Genomic DNA, 16,182 nt, shown 5'->3' on the forward strand with positions numbered 1-16,182 from the left:
CCCCGTGTTGGGCTCTGCACTGTCAGCATGGAGCCTGCTTGGGATTCTCTCTCTCTTTCTCTATCTGTCTCTTCCCTGCTCTCTCCCCGCCCCCCCAAAAAAAAGAAGAGGGAGAAGAAGAAGAAAAAGAAGAAAGAAAGAACAGAAAAGAAAAGACAAGACAAGATGATGGCTGCTCACTGCAGCATATAGCACACATTTGAGCAAAGGCTTACTGAAGCGGGATGAAATTAAATAGAATAGTACCCTTCCTTACCAAGAGTTAATTTTGCCCTGGAAGTAATGACTAGAGCAAAGCACACAGTTAAAAAAAAAAAAAGGTAAAGCAAATAAAACAAAATTTAACCAAATGGTAATATTGCCTTAACTCTTAAATAAACTATTCGGAAATGGGTAGTTTCCAGATTTTTGGCCATAATATTTGCATTTTCCCACATTTTTCAGAGGAAAGTCAAAGAAGTATAATACCTTCTGGGGACATGATGAACTTCCCATAACCAGCTTTCTGGAAAATAGCTCCTTATTTCTGGCTTGCTCACTGGTAACAGGGTCTTTATATCTGGGGGGGAAAAGTATATGTGATTATGAAAAAACAACACGCATTTTATTTAGAGCCAAATTTTAAAACGTGGACAGACATTAATCTATAACTTAAATACTTTTTGAAAGGTCAATGAAACATTTTGTTTAGCGATTTTCAAATAGAGCTTTATTAATTTTTTTAATGCTTATTTATTTTTGAGAGAGAGAGAGAAAGAGAGACAGAAAGCAAGCGGGGAAGGGACAGAGAAAGAGGGAGACACAGAATCTGAAGCAGGCCCCAGGCTCTGAGCTGTCAGCCCAGAGCCCAACACAGGGCTTGAACCCACAAACCGTGAGATCATGACCTGAGCCAGTCAGACGCTTAACCAAGTGAGCCACCCAGGTGCCCCCCAAAATAGAACTTTATTTATTTTTTAATAAAGTTCATTCATTTATTTTGAGAAAGAGAGGGTGCAAGCAGGGTAGGCACAGAGAGAGAGAGGAGAGAGAGAGAATCCCAAGCAGGCTCTGCACTGTCAGCACAGAGCCCAATGCAAGGCTTGAACTCATGAACCGTGAGATCGTGACCTGAGCTGAAGTTGGACGTTTAATGGGCTGAGCCATCCGGGCGCCCCACAAAATAGAACTTTAAAGGTCTTGGAATTTCTCCACTAATAGTACTGAGAGAACAAATAAAGCACAAAAATATCTTCAATGATTTGTTTCTTAAATTGCTAAATGTTTAGTGTTCCTGAGATTATAGAAGATACTCATCAATCTATAAAGTTATTTGCATTTTTACTATTACAGTAATTGTGTTTATATTATAAAGTAAAGAAGGTTTACCTAAGGGAAATTTATTTCTACTTCCCTTAATAAAATGGACAGAATTTCTGCTTCTGTCCAAGATGCACTGATAAGAGTTACTCTTTTGCCTTAAAAAAATAAAATCAAGAAAGAAAAAAACCCCAGGAACTAAAAACACCAGGCACGTTATATAAAACAACAGTTTTCAGACATTAGAGCATAAGTGACCCAGGGCCATGATTCCTGAGAGAAGGGACACTGGGTTGGTGAACCCTGAAATTGTCTGGGTTTACTGTCTGCAGGCAGTTTTCAGGCTGCAGAGCAGGGGAAGAAACCCATGTAGACCTTTGCAGAGTTGCAAAACCCATAGGAGTTTTGGGAGGCCAACCTGTCTAGAATGAGGGGCAGAGCGGAGCACCAGAGAGGTGGGGTGGATTGCGGGCAATAGCAGAAACTCAGTTCCATGCAGTGGAAGTCCAACCAGATGGTTATAGTTGAAAAACCGGACGATGAAAAATATGTGTACTAGGTGGCTTGTGAAAATGCTCCTTGAAATAAGCAAACATCTGAAAACAACCTAAATATATCTAATAACACGGTTTTTAAGAAATGACCACAAAAATTTACGTTTGCAGAAATATATCCATTCGGATGGACGCTGTTGAAGACACACTGTTAAGAGAAACAGATTCTGAAAACAGGAGCTGTCATTCTGCTTTTGTTCCTTTTGTTTTGATTAGATATAGATGCAGTGAAAGTCCTGAAAGTTCTGGAAACATATCAGTGAGAGTTTTCTAAATCCTGAAAATATATTTTATTGAAATGGAAGATTTAATCTTTTGTGTAAGTACACTTAACCTCATGCTAGGTTTAGAAATTATTTGCTATATTTGGTCAACATAGGCATCAACAAAATTTTTAATGGTTGTAATATCACAGAACCCTAGAATTCTAGAACTCAAAGGCATGTTGGAGATCATCTAAGCCTACACTTCTTGCTTTAAAAATGAGGAGGTTGAGGCTCAGAGGAGATACATAATGATTCAAGTTTATAGAAAGAGCTGGCCTTACACTTGCCCTTGGGTCTTGACTGTGGCCCTGTGCGCTCTGTTCTCTACTACATATGCCTCCTTTGATTCCCCAAAACAATAACTGATTTTCTTCTAATGGGCATTTTTTTTCCTAATTTCAATTAAAAATTTTGTTCTTTTTTTATGTTTATTTATTTTTGAGAGAGAGGGAGAGAGAGAGAGAGAGAGCATGAGCAGGGGAGGGGCAGAGAGAGAGAGAGAGAGAGAGCATGAGCAGGGGTGGGGTTAGAGAGAGAGGGAGACCCAGAATCTGAAACACGCTCCAGGCTCCCAGATGTCAGCACAGAGCCCAACGTGGGGCTCAAACTCATGAGCTGTGAGATAGTGACTTGAGCCAAAGTTGGCCGCTTAACTGACTGAGCCACCCAGGAGCCCCAGTCTAATTTCAATTTTAAATAAAACATGAAAACTGTCCTTTTTTAGCAGAACAGGATCACACAAGATTCCCCATACTGAGCAGAATTCTGCTAGAAAATGTCAAACTCACGCAGCCTTCCCAGCTGGATGTTTTTAAGAGGATCCTCATCACGGTGCTTCTTTGCAATAAGACAACATTCCTTGAAGATCCTGACGCATCTGGGACCTATTGTAATGCGGGCAGCACGCTGCTCACAGTCCTCATCTTCGTTACGGTAGGCTCCGTCGTAGCAACATTTCTTCATTACTGTGTGTTTGTATTTAGCAACTGAAATAGTAATGATGCAAAGTCCTTGATTATGCACAGAGTCGTAGCACCCCAGGGGCAGAAGGGATCCTGAGGGGTCCTTGGGTCTACGGCCACATGACCCTGCCCCCACCCCCGGACCCCTAGCAACAGCCAAGGCTAGGTGAGTGACCCCCCACACTCAGCTGGGTACTCCAGGAATGGGGAGAATGTGGTCTCATAAGGCAGATCATTCTCATTCATATTAAATGTTTTTAAAGAGCTTCTTGCAATTAAGCTAAATACTGACTTTTGACACTGGCACCTTGGGTTCAGCACCCTTTGAGTGAAATAAGTTAATGGAGAAGCCTTCAAATGTTTGAAGATGGCTATCAGCACTGTATAAGTGCTTCCTTCTTTAAGCCACATATCCTGCTTTTTAAAACTTTTCTTATAGGATGTGGTTTGTGGAACTCCACTGGTGGCATCGTAAGAGCTAATATTTAAAAAAATATTTTTAATGAATATAAATTTGAATGTATAAAAATGAATATGAATAAAAATGTTTTAATGTTTATTTATTTTTGAGAGAGACAGAGCATGAGGTGGGGGGGGGGGTGGCGGTGCAGAGGGAGAGGGAGACACAGAATCTGAAGCAGGCTCCAGGCTCTGAGCTGTCAGCACAGAGCTCGCCTTGGGGCTTGAACTCACCAACCATGAGATCGTGACCTGAGCCGAAGTTGGACACTTAACCAACTGAGCCATGCAGGCGTCCCAATAAGTGCTCATATTTTATCATAAGTGCCCAAACTACTCAGTGTCTTTCATATTGTTAGAACTTAGAACTAGGGTTGGAATTAAAATAACTCCTATATAGATGGAAGGAATTCTTATCTTACCCTAAGCATGATTATTAGTTGAACTCTGGCCACCGACTTTCAGTTCAACATTCTTCCTCTTTTAATATCACCAGTGATCATATTTCCATTTAAATAATTGTTCAAAAATAATTTCTGTTAGACTGATTTCCCAAAGAATAATCCAAAATACTATCAGCTGTTAAATACACGGAATAGAAGAAATAGGTTTCTAGGTACACTCCAAAGTTAATCAAATCATGATTTTGGTCAGAAGAAAATGGAAGAATATAATTTTAATTGCCAAATGAAGTCTATGCAGAGGAAATATTTGTAACAAGTAAAAAGTTAACCTTTTAACTTTAGAGATAGAAATAATACTTATTTTCCTCAGACTGAGGTTATGCCAAATGAAGTTGTAGAGTTATTTGGATTAATATTTCTGAGAGAGGTAAGCTAAGACATCTGTACATATCTTTCTTTTCATCCATTCCATTTGGATTAGGAATAATTAGATAATGGTTCGTTCTCTCCAGCTTTTGAATAATAGGATCATAACCTTTTTATAATTGCATCAAACTTTTAGAGTACCTTCCTCCTGTATTTTCTTTTGCAGCATTCTCTTTGGCCTGAGAATTTCTTTGCAGGGCTTATCTGTTAAAGGAAGAAGAAGAAGGAGAAGGAGAAGGAGGAGAAGAAGGAGGAGAAGGAGAAGGAGAAGGAGAAGGAGAAGGAGAAGAAAAAGAAGAAGAAGACAAGAAGAAGAAGACAAGAAGAAGAAAAGAAGAAGAAGAAGAAGAAGAAGAAGAAGAAGAAGAAGACAAGAAGAAGAAGAAGAAGAGAAGAAGAAGAAGAAGAAGAAGAAGAAGAAGAGGAAGAAGAAGAAGAAGGAAAAGGAGAAGGAGGAGGAGGAGAAGGAGGAGGGGAAGAAGAAGAAGGAAAAAAGAGTTAAAATGACAAAAAAGAAAATTCCATGAAATTCTTTAAGTACTTAAAACATTCATAAGTCATTCATGTATTCCACAAATTCTGAGAGCCTGTGTTTGACTAGGCACCGTACACAACACATCTTAACATTTATCTTACCTTAGAGGAGCTCATGATCTAGTGTCCTCTAGTTTGACTTGTTTGATCCAAGTTTGGCTTTGAATCCTGCAACCTCTTTGACCCACTGATTACAGAGAAATATCTAAGCATTTAAAGTGAGCAAAGTTTTTGTTGGGTATGCTACTTTTATTATTTGCTCTTTGTGCTCTGTTATTATGAATAATAGGTCAAATATAATTATGAACAGTTTTATAGCCACAGAAAGAATATGATTAAGATGTGGTCCTTGTCCTTCAAGAGCTCACAGTGCATTGGCTGAGGCAAAATACATAACGAAATGGAAGAATATTCAGTGATGCCCTGCTACTGTGTTACTTATAAATAGAGCTAGTCCCCACAGTATTCTCTCTGTGAAAGGAGGAGGGAATGATCAATTCTGTATGGGGAAGAAACCTTATTGAGGAGGGGATTCTTTTATCGGCTTCTCCAGGCTAATACAAGGGAAAGCAGTCCTGATGGGGAAAGGCCTAAAGGTATAAAATAAAATAGCAGAGAGCCACCCCTAGAACTACACTTGGGTCTGCACAGCTTAAACCTCAGGTAAGATAGAGCAAGACAAAAGATAATTGGAGAGAGCTGGGGAGAAGACCGTGGAAGATCCCTGAGGACTACACTAAAGATTTTGTACTTTATCTTGATGGCCAGTAAAACATTTTGTACTGGGGCGTTACGTAGTCATGTCTCTCTAAGATCAGTGTAGAGAATTTGTGGAAGACAATTACAAAAATGGTATCAATGTGAATTGATCAATGTAAATTTCAGTAATCATTTTGAAGAATAAACCAAAAAAAAAAGCTGAACATTTTACCATCTTCTCGGGTGTCATCTACATTTGCGTTGGTGAGAAAGAGGAGTCCAGCCAGATGGAATACATCTGCATTGTTGCGGCCACCACCTGCCCCACAGCCCAGGTCGCTCGTCTCTAAGACTTGAAATACCTGTCCAGAGGTGGTTAGCTAATTTAATAATTCTTAGGAATTAACTCAAGGCAAAATGTGGAGTCTACTTAGATGTATAAATTGTTTCCCTGAAGAATTAAAGGTACTGGCTGTCACATGGGTAGAACAAATCAGGCCATCGTTCATCTGTCAAATGGCCAAAGACCAGATTTCCCAATTTCATTATTTTAGTGTGTCCTTTTATATTTATAAATACACACACATTCAATATTAAAACAAGAACTAAGTTTTACGCTTTGGTGAGAAGATTCTTAGGAACTAACCCATGGTGTGTTGGACATAGAATGAATGCTGTGGTCAATATAAGATCCAAACAAACAAACAAATAAATAAATGCATGAATGACTAAATTAACAGACAAATTAATTTTTAAGTTGCTAAAAAGAAATGAGCACAACCTCTTATGTTTAGAGGAAGAAGGCTCTAGGTTCTAAGTGGGTGAGAACTTGTTTGGGGAAGCTTATTCCAGTTTTAATTTTGATCCCAAATGTTTTTTTTTTTCTTTTCTGAATAGTTTTAACTGTATACTTATCTTTGTTTTTTGTTCAAAGAAATTCAAGCCTACAAAATAGTTAGCAGGGCATAGGGGAGATAAATGGGAACTTAGGGGAAGTGAATAATTCTCACATTCTTTTGTTCCAGATTTTAATGAGAGTAAAAAAGAAAACAAAAAACAGAAAAGTCTCCATAGGCTGCCTATCCAGTCTTCCATTATGCTGCCACTTTATAAAGCCCCCCGCCTCCAGGTTCAATCTCAAAATCGTCCAAATTGATGGCACTTTTGCCCCAGGAATATAATTGCCATTATGGTCATATGCTACACTTGGAAAAACAAAAAAGGATGAATCAACGTTTTAGAGACTAACATGAGGATAGCTTACCTTCCTAAGAGCCATTGTTTTGAGTATATTTACAGAAGAGCAGATCCAGTCTTCCCTAATTCTTCCCCACAACCTACCCTTGGGGCCACACTTTGTGAAGCATTATACAGAGCCACCCCAAGACCCAGCAACCAAGGCCATGCACCACTTAACTCTTTCCAGAGGTTTCTTGGCTCTTCTCTGGACTCCATATATAGCACTGTCCACTGCTGATAAAGCCACCCAGGAATTTGACTCAGTTGCCATATTAAGAGATACATGTTGGCTTGGAGAATACGACGCATCTGCACTTGGAGACAGATGAACCTAAAAGATCATTTGAAAAAGAAAAGACAAGGTTATTTGCATGAGACAAAACTTCACAAGTAGTTATATTTATAGTCTCCTTTATTCAGAAGAAAATTTGATTGTGACTCATAATTTGTGGCTTACCTGGAGCTGATTGCCACACTTTTCTTCGATATTTAACCAGACTGAATCAGACACCAACTCTGCTGTCTGCTCTCCTGTGACGATGTAATAGACCAGGAGACGGGCTGAAGGAACCATGTTTTGTGTCACTGGAATGTTTATGTTTTGATAGGATGAATCTGGAAGTTTCTCTCTTGTGCCAAAGTGGACAATTTTGCCCTTAGATAAAATCTAAAAATAAACAGCAGTAGTGACCATGTTAAAAAACAAAAGTTTTGCTTTCAATATGGAGCTTGGAGATGGAGTAGAAAGTATGTTAAAGAGAAAGAAAGGTTCCTGGTTGACAGGAACCAGGAAAGGTCAGGAACCTTTCCGTTTACTTAATTCTTTTCTTTCTCACAAGTCAGTTGGATAGGAATATTACGCCCACTGTGTAGATAGATAAAGGGACTGGGGCTTGGGAATTAACTAAATGTCATACTGATTTTAGCTCAAAATCACATAACTAGGAAATCAGAGAGCTAAGAGTTGACCCCAAATCTATTTAAAGTCATCATGCTGTCACTAAAATCTCTTTTGTTTTATTGATTAAAACAAAATAGATGCATGAATAGAGTGCATCTTATTTGGGACTTAAGGGTTTTTTTTTAATTAAAAAAATTTTTCTTTTAATGTTTATTTATTTTTGAGAAAAAGAGAGAGACAGTGCAAGTAGGGGAGGGGCAAAGGGAGGGAGACAGAATTTGAAACAGGCACCAGGCTCTGAGCTATCAACACAGAGCCTGATGCTGGGCTGGAACTCGGGAACGGTGAGATCATGACCTAGGCCGAAATTGGATGCTTAACCAACTGAGCCACTCAGGCGCCCTTTTTTAAAAATTTTTTAATGTTATTTACTTTTGAGACAGAGAGACAGACAGAGTGCAAGCAGCGGAGGGGCAGAGAGAGAGGGAAACACAGAATCCCAAGCGGACTCCAAGCTCTGTGCTGTCAGCACGGAGCCTGATGCGGGGTCCGAACCCATAAGCCGTGAGATCATGACCTGAGCCAAAGTCGAATGCTTAATCAACTGAACCACCCAGGCACCCCTGGGAATTAAGTTTTAAAGCCAGAGATTAGGTTCTGTATTGGAGGCATATGGCTAAAAAACAAGTTACAAATCACATGAACCCAAAATGTTCTCAAACTTAAATTGTCCTCAAACTTAAATAGACTGCATATGTGGTTTTGGTACATAGTTCCTAAACAGGTCCCATAATTCTTCATCCATCAATATGATCTGTGTTCCTCATTTATTTTTTTAAACTTCTTTCTCAAAAATGTTGAAAAAGCTATCACCACCTGTTTGGCCTGGCCACTGGAATAATTCATTCCATTTCTTTGGCAATGTCAGGAAGCCCTTAAGATCTCCCCCACCTTCTGTCCTAGGTTTCACCTGTAGGCTTGATTGGCCACCTTTGTTTAATATAAGGGATGTAATAGGGCTGTTGCTAAAGGGTAGAATTGGGGTAGATATCATATGACTCAACTCTTAAGAGCAGGATTTGAGTCTCCCTTTTATGCCAATGAAATGCACATACTTGAAATAGGTTTAGGCCTGTAATCTTTGGCCATGAAATAGAGCAGAGGTAATGTGAAAATTTAATCAGTCTCTGTGGAGTAATCAGGCTCTCTTAGGCGAAGGGCATATCAGATAAGGAGTCAGAGGTTCCCAGTTCAAATAAAAAAATATTCCTCTTCCAAGCTGAGTGACCATGGTGAGCGTTTTAACCTCTCCGTTCCTCAGTTTCCTCATCTGGGAAATGGTCATGAAAATCATGACCCATCTCAAAGGTTTTTGAAAAAACTGATTATCAAATTGAATTATGTCCTTGAAAGTACCTTGTAAAAACAAATATAAGGGGTCATTCTAGTGTTCCTCTGTAAGCAAAGAGAAATGTTCAAGGTAGGGGAATAGATAGTTTTAAATCTATCATTACTGTACTTACCAAGTAATTATAGTGAGTTATTTTGTTAATATATGGACTTCTGGGGGTAACAATAATATTCAGATATTCTCCCACAAGCAAAGGTTTATAGTTTCCAGTCCAGTCAATATAAAGGTAACTTTGGCTGAGAGATGAATATGCTATTGCTTGGTAAACTTTGCCGGCTTGATTTTCTTCTGGAAGATCTGGGTCATCAGTCTTGACCTGAAAAGGGAAATTTCAAAAAAGATATGTGGACTGTGATGAAATATTTTTTTTGAAACATACCTTGTAAATTTCTCTCTTTGCTTTATAAATTTCTAACTTTCACAACACCAGATGCTAAAGAGGAAAAAAACAAAACCCTCCACTACTCCAATGTTTGTACAGCTGTGATATCAAGTAACTTTACAAAGACTATGGACAATAATTGGAATAATATGGGGTTATGAGCCATGGTGGGAAAGTCTGGTGAAGGGGAGAGGCAAAGATGCTTCCGGAACAAATATTGGCACCTTTCCTGAAATGTCCTGGCAAGTTGGGGACTCCTCTTCCCATGGGTTGGCAGGGATTGGGGGTAGGAGAAGGGTGGCAAGAGGAGGCCTTGAGGACTGGGGACAGGAGTGAACATCGCACAGACTTTCTGGTCCAGTTTCATTGTAAAGTAGCATCACGGAAGTGTACTTATAAATATGGAATGGGGCAGAAATGATATCATGGCTAATAACCCCTTTGCTATCAAAGGGGTTATTAGCTCACACTCTGGAGTGAGCTATGCATTGGTTTGCATCCCAGAGCCACCATTTATTAACTCTGGATAAGTTAATCACAAGAGAGGTTAGAAGCCTATATTTCCACAGCTGCAAAATGGCAAAAATAATATTCTCTAATTCATAGAGCTGACTAACTGGGTATTAAATGCGTTCAACAGAAAGCTCTTAGCATTTCCTAAGTGCTTTGTAGATGATAGTGAATGTATGCATGTCACTGTCATTAATGTGCATTAACCAATCATTTATGGGGCGGGGGCGGGGCGGATTGGGAACTTAAACATTAGTTGCTGAGAGAGAAGCCTGTTAACTGAGCTCTAAAGTAGAGTGGCTTATGCAGCTAGGAAAAAGGGAGACTTCCATGTGTGACCCCTTTGTGTCCTTGAAAAAAGATAAGAAGTGGGGGTGAGGGAGAGAATGTTTCTACCGCTGACTTCCACTGCTATACTTATTCCGAAGCTATACCTATTCTAATAAAGTCTTGCTAATGTAAGAGAAAATCATTAATTCCCAAATAGGAAATGATAGATTTATCTTCCTCAAGAACCAGGCAATGGATTAGCATATTGCCTCTGGTGCCTTCCCCCCCCCCCCCCCGCCTTTGAATGCAAAATTGCGATCTGTTCTCTGGACTCATGTTTAAAATCTGCTGCATCTGTTCTGCACACTAGCCAAAACACACAGTCAAAAAGCACACATTGTCCCAGAAAGTCCAACAGGAGAATTCAGCTCACGTTAAACTCCAACATCCTTGCTCCAGATGGAAGATTAACCATAAACGAAGCTACTCCATCACTGGAACGTGTTACACTTTTCTTCGACTCCAAGTTAGACATCTCTTGGTTTACATCGACCGTTTGTGCGCTCAGGGTCACCGGGACCCCTCCTACCAATTGGTCAAATGAATTCTTAACCTGCACCTGTTTGCCAGAACAGTCCAGATCCATTTCAGCAGCTCATCACTTTTTTTTTTTAAAGCGGAACAATTCTGAAATAATTTTTCTTCTTCCCCACCAAAGTATAAATTATTCACATTTAACTCAGTAGAGAGAGGCATGGCCTTAGATTATAGAACGGCGTAATTCTATTTAGATACTTTAAGCCATACAAAACTTGCTTTAGCTTGGTAAATCTTTCTCTCTTAAAAGCCAGTGACCCACAGTGAATATTAAGTAACACATTTTAATTATACTAAAGTTGATTTTTAATAGCAACACATTTTCAAAGAATAAAAAAGTAAAACACTCTGTTCTAGCTTTCTAAGCTAAGAACAGGGAACAAAAATTTTCATCTTAAAAATGATTATATTTTTTATATTATAAATGATAACATGTACTATATATAGTGAAATATAAAACACTAAATAAAATATAATTAGAAAGTCAAATGAACACATTAACGCTATACTACCAATAATTTAAAAAGGAAAAGTAGAGGGAGGAGAGAAAATAGTAAAAAGGAAGGAAGAAGCAAACAGAGAGAGAGAGAGAAAGAAACAGAGAAGCAAGGACAGAAAGAGCCAAAATGGAAAGGATGGCGAATAACACAGAGAGAGGTGAGACAGGTGTATACAAAGACCACAGGGGCAGACTGAAAAGCACAGAAATGCAAACTCAGATAAGACACATGGCAAGTAGAAAATGGGGAGAGAAAGGGGTTTTATTTTCAAGGAGTGATATTTCTGTTTTAAGGCTTTTGAAGAACATGCCACCAAATAATTTTAAATGTTAGCATTATTTTTACTTTTTAAAAATTTTTACTTTTTATTTATTTTTGAGAGAGAGAGAGAGAGAGAGGACATGAGCAGGGGAGGAGCAGAGAGAGGAAGACACAGAATGTGAAGCAGGCTCCAGGTTCCAGGAGCTCTGAGCTGTCAGTACAGAGCCTGACGTGGGTTTTGAACTCACGGACTCTGAGATCATGACCTGAGCTAAAGTCAGACACTTAACCTACTGAGTCACCCAGGCGCCCCAAATGTTGGCATTTTTTTTTAACTATAAACTTACGGTGTTTTATTTACATATAACTTAATGCAATGCTTTTTAAGGGAATGCCTAGCACAGGCTACCTGACTACATGCTAAATACCGGCACTTGCCCTACAGGCTGAAATCACTCTGAGGCTGAAGCTGGCCAGCATTTTCCCACCTTCTTGTGCATCTTAAGGAGCAGGTTTTACAAATGAATTCCCTCTGTGATTCCCTTCTCCAGCTTCCCTCCCCTGTTTGCCATCCCCATGCTCTCTGTAAACAGAAAAAGAGAACCATATTCAGCAACCTTCCCTCCTTCATCTACCTTGATAGAATATGGAATCCCGGGCTTCATGAAAAGAGGAGTAGCAACCAAATTCAGTTTGTAGGGAGAGAGGACATATTTGATGCCAGGAATTTCTGCCTCTTCAGAAAATCCACCTAAAGAAATGACATGCATCACGTTGACCTTTTTTAAGAATATGCCAATCCCTACGGGGGGGCGGGGATCTGTTTGACCTGTGTATGTCTCCACAGACTTATTCACTTCCTTGCTCCATTCCTGCACTCATTCATTTATCAGTAGTCTTGGTTCAAAGGGGGTAGTGCAGAGAAAAGTTTAGACCTCAGGTGTTTTCCAAAGCCTTATATCCAAGGCTTGTGCAAGGAGAGCTACAGGGTTGGACTGGGGAGGAAGGTGAGGAAGGGCCACCACTTTTTGTCAGTGGCCTGAGTTTCAGTTGAATATGTACAAGGGATTATGGAGAGAGGGAAAGGACTAGGCACTAAGCTTTGCAGGGATTCACCTGTAGAGCACAGGGATATGGAGAGATGTGGAGAGGAAAACAGAAAAAGAGTGCCTGAGGTAGAGGGAGTCCTGAGAGTCCACTGGCAGGGGCCCAATAACATACAAAGCTCCAGTATCCCCAAAGTCCTTTCCAATATTACATCCGTAACATCCATATGCATATCCTATACTTCGGCCAACTGGGCAATCAGCCAGATAATCTCAAAGATCAAGTCCTGCCTGCTACCTGTGGTATGTCCTCAATATGGATGGTGTCCCACGTCTCCCCATCTACCATCCCTGCCTCAAAACCCTACTTATCCTTCAAGAGTGATTACATTCAGGGTGCTATTCTTGGTTGCTCAGCAATCATCTAGGAGCTCACCTACCTCTGAAGGTCAGTAGCATTCAGAACTTTGCCTAGAGGGCAAATAGAATTCCTGCTTATAACAGAATTCTTCGTTTACCTGTCTTACAGCCGATGCTAGTTTGTAAGCCACTTGAATGCTGGGATTACACACATTCATATTTGTAAGCCTGTATGTTTAGCAACACTCTTTGAATATCTCATAAATGTAGCTTAAACTGAATTTATTTGAAATAAATTGAGAAAGAATAAAAGTAAAAAACAAACATTAAAATAACGGCAAAAGTAATATCCTGGGCAAGGAGTATCATTCTCCAACATCTATCAACCATTTGATAAATACAAGGTACTCAATAACTGGATAATTATTGCCATTCTTCATTCTACTACCCTTCAAGGACAAACACAAAGAGGCGGAAGGGGCCTTAGGGATCATGTGGTCTAACTCTCATTTCACCACAAAAAGGAGGGGCTAGTGCTGTTACATAACTTGTTCAAGTTAGTTTGGGGGTTTAATACAAACCTGAAAATATAAAGAACATCAGTAATCAAGACACCAGAAGTAAGACAAATTGACTGAATTTGGAGTAATAATTAATGACTATTACAAACCACTGGAGTCGGGGTTGAGAGCACTAGACAGTTTTAAGGATGCTAAGAAAGTAATAAGTGGAAAGAAGGAGGAGGAGGAGGAAAAGGAGAAGAGGGAGCAGGAGAGGAAGAAGGAGGGAGGGAGGAGAAAAGAAGATAGAGGGGAAGGGGGAGGAGGGGGGCTAACACCTTATATGGTATTCACTAGCTGACAGGTATTATTTTAAGTGCTTTGCATATATTGACTCTCTGATCCTCACCACAACCCTATATGTATGCTATTATTGTACCCATTTTAAAACCATTATCTCTGAGTTTAGATAGAATTCCTGAATATTACAGCTGAGAGGGGCTTTAGGTTGTATATAGTTCAACACCATCGTTGTACGGATAAGGAGACTAAATGATAATGCAGTATCTTCCATTTGCATAGCATTTTATCAAACATTTGTACATACCTAATGTCATTTAGATTTTTATTCTTACCAGGTGAGAACATTGGGGTGCTACATGTTCAAGTCACATAGCCTGCTAGGCTACTCAAGATGTCAACTGGGCAGTGCTATCCCATTTTTGCACATGGGGTGATAGAGACCCAATGATAGAGTGGCAGAGCTCTACTCTAATCTGTTTTTAATGATATGAAAAGGAATATTTAGCTATGGAAGAAAATAAAATATGAAAGAATTTTAGAAATTATTTATACTTTTAATATGCTGTCTAAATATTATTCAAGGAAAAAGAAAACTTACCTGTAGACTCTATGACTGTGACACCAATATAAAGGTACTTGTCGTTTAAATCTTCCAGACTTTCATAGGACAGTTCCTTAGTTGCCATTTCAGAGTTAAATGTGACTTGAGCAATTCCATTGATCAACTTTTTGAAAAGGGAAAATGAAAGAGGTATTTCAGAGAAGAAAGAGGTATTTCAGAGAAAATGAAAGAGGTATTTTCAGAAAGAGGTATTTCAGTTTGGTGGGGCACCTGGGTGGCTCAGTCAGTTAAGCGTCCGACATCAGAGAAGGGAAAAATTAACAAAATCTGCCTTTATTAGCTTCTAAATAGAAGGCAACTATCAGAGGAGTAGTTTATTGTCACCAGTAGAGTGAATGATTGAGTCTACAGTTGAGCCCAGAATACTATTTTCTAACTTAATTTGGGTAGACGTATAGCAAGAGTCTTAAACACTATATGGTTCAACAAGGTTGGTTGTTGTTGGTTTTTTGTTCTTTATACTAGCTGACACAGATTCCTTCTTCTAATCTTTGAGTTGTCACCCATGTTTCTGGGCCTGCTTTTAGTTCACTTTTGCTCCTGAGAGTTTGTTGGGTTCTATGATATTTAATTTGGACTTCACTGCGTACACATGGAAACACTAACTTAAAAACACCCAATGGGTAAAGGGACATAGAGTTAAGTCATATCATATTATTTAATTATTAACCACAACAGTGAAATAGATGTTGCCTTATTTTTCTTCTAAAATCCAGTAGCTTGAGGCCAGGGACTTTTGTCTTATTTACCTTCAAATCTCAGGGTCCAGCATAAAATCTTACATTAAAAAGAGGTGTCTGATTTATAACTTGAATAAATAGAACTCTTTGGAAAAACATAGGCTAAATACAAACCACAAGATGATACAAACCACAAGAATATACAAGAATGAGTAGAATGTATACAAGAATATACAAGAATCAGTAGAAAGACATGAGCCCTTATCATCTGAGGTATAGTGTCAAGAACACTGAACAAGGGATAACGGGACCAGGGCTCTAATCTGAGCTCCGGCAACCAGTAGCTCTTGACCATGAACAAATAACTTCCCAATGAGTTCATTCACTCAGAAATATTCATAGAGCACCTGCCATTTGCAAGGAACCAGGTTGGCTTTGGGCATATAATGGGAACAATTCAGACCCACAAAGGGTTCAGTGTAGAGGATGAGAGAGAAGCAACTAAACCATTGCAGTAAAGAAGGGCTTCTCAATCTCAGCCCTGTTGACATTTTGGACAGCATAACTTGTTGTTAGGGCTGCTCTGCACATTGCGGGAATTTGGCAACATGCTGGCCTCTATTCACTAAATGCCAGTAGTACCCCCCTCCTTCCCAGCTGTGACAACCACAAATGTTTTCTGGACATTGCCAAATGTGCCCTTGGGGGTAAACAACGTCTCTGGTTGAGAACACTGTAATAAAGTACAAAACATACTCCAGTAAGGGAGGCTCGAGAGCTGGCAGGGGCAGCCAACCTAATTGACGGGAGTCAGGGAAGACTTCTCAGAGAAAGGGTGTTAACACTGAGATTTAAAGAGTAGGAAGGGATTAGCCAGGCCACAAAGAGGCAGAAGCCACAAAGGGACAGAGCATTCCCAGGCAGGAGCGGCACTGCAAACACCTGGAGACAAGAGAGACTAGTGAGAGTTCCAGGAACTAGTGACCCGAACAGGAGA

General features: G+C 39.6%; 1 protein-coding gene across 1 annotated transcript in view; it reads right to left on the bottom strand.

The window, feature by feature from the left end:
* C5 (complement C5) overlaps nucleotides 1-16,182 on the bottom strand; it is an 84,421-nt gene that overhangs the window by 45,469 nt on the left and 22,770 nt on the right. Inside the window, exons 9-18 of the mRNA XM_047099723.1 lie at nucleotides 14,482-14,608; nucleotides 12,310-12,425; nucleotides 10,750-10,935; nucleotides 9,267-9,470; nucleotides 7,300-7,509; nucleotides 7,021-7,173; nucleotides 5,836-5,965; nucleotides 4,512-4,574; nucleotides 2,908-3,105; nucleotides 469-559 (exon numbers count right to left, since the gene is read on the bottom strand). Of these exons, the coding sequence (XP_046955679.1) occupies nucleotides 469-559; nucleotides 2,908-3,105; nucleotides 4,512-4,574; nucleotides 5,836-5,965; nucleotides 7,021-7,173; nucleotides 7,300-7,509; nucleotides 9,267-9,470; nucleotides 10,750-10,935; nucleotides 12,310-12,425; nucleotides 14,482-14,608 (1,478 nt within the window). The remainder of the gene's footprint in view (nucleotides 1-468; nucleotides 560-2,907; nucleotides 3,106-4,511; nucleotides 4,575-5,835; nucleotides 5,966-7,020; nucleotides 7,174-7,299; nucleotides 7,510-9,266; nucleotides 9,471-10,749; nucleotides 10,936-12,309; nucleotides 12,426-14,481; nucleotides 14,609-16,182) is intronic.

The sequence above is a fragment of the Lynx rufus genome, unplaced genomic scaffold (assembly GCF_022079265.1).
Source record: "Lynx rufus isolate CCGP_SWC_20201006 ecotype Redwood Valley unplaced genomic scaffold, mLynRuf1.p SCAF_10, whole genome shotgun sequence".
Classification (NCBI taxonomy): domain Eukaryota; kingdom Metazoa; phylum Chordata; class Mammalia; order Carnivora; family Felidae; genus Lynx; species Lynx rufus.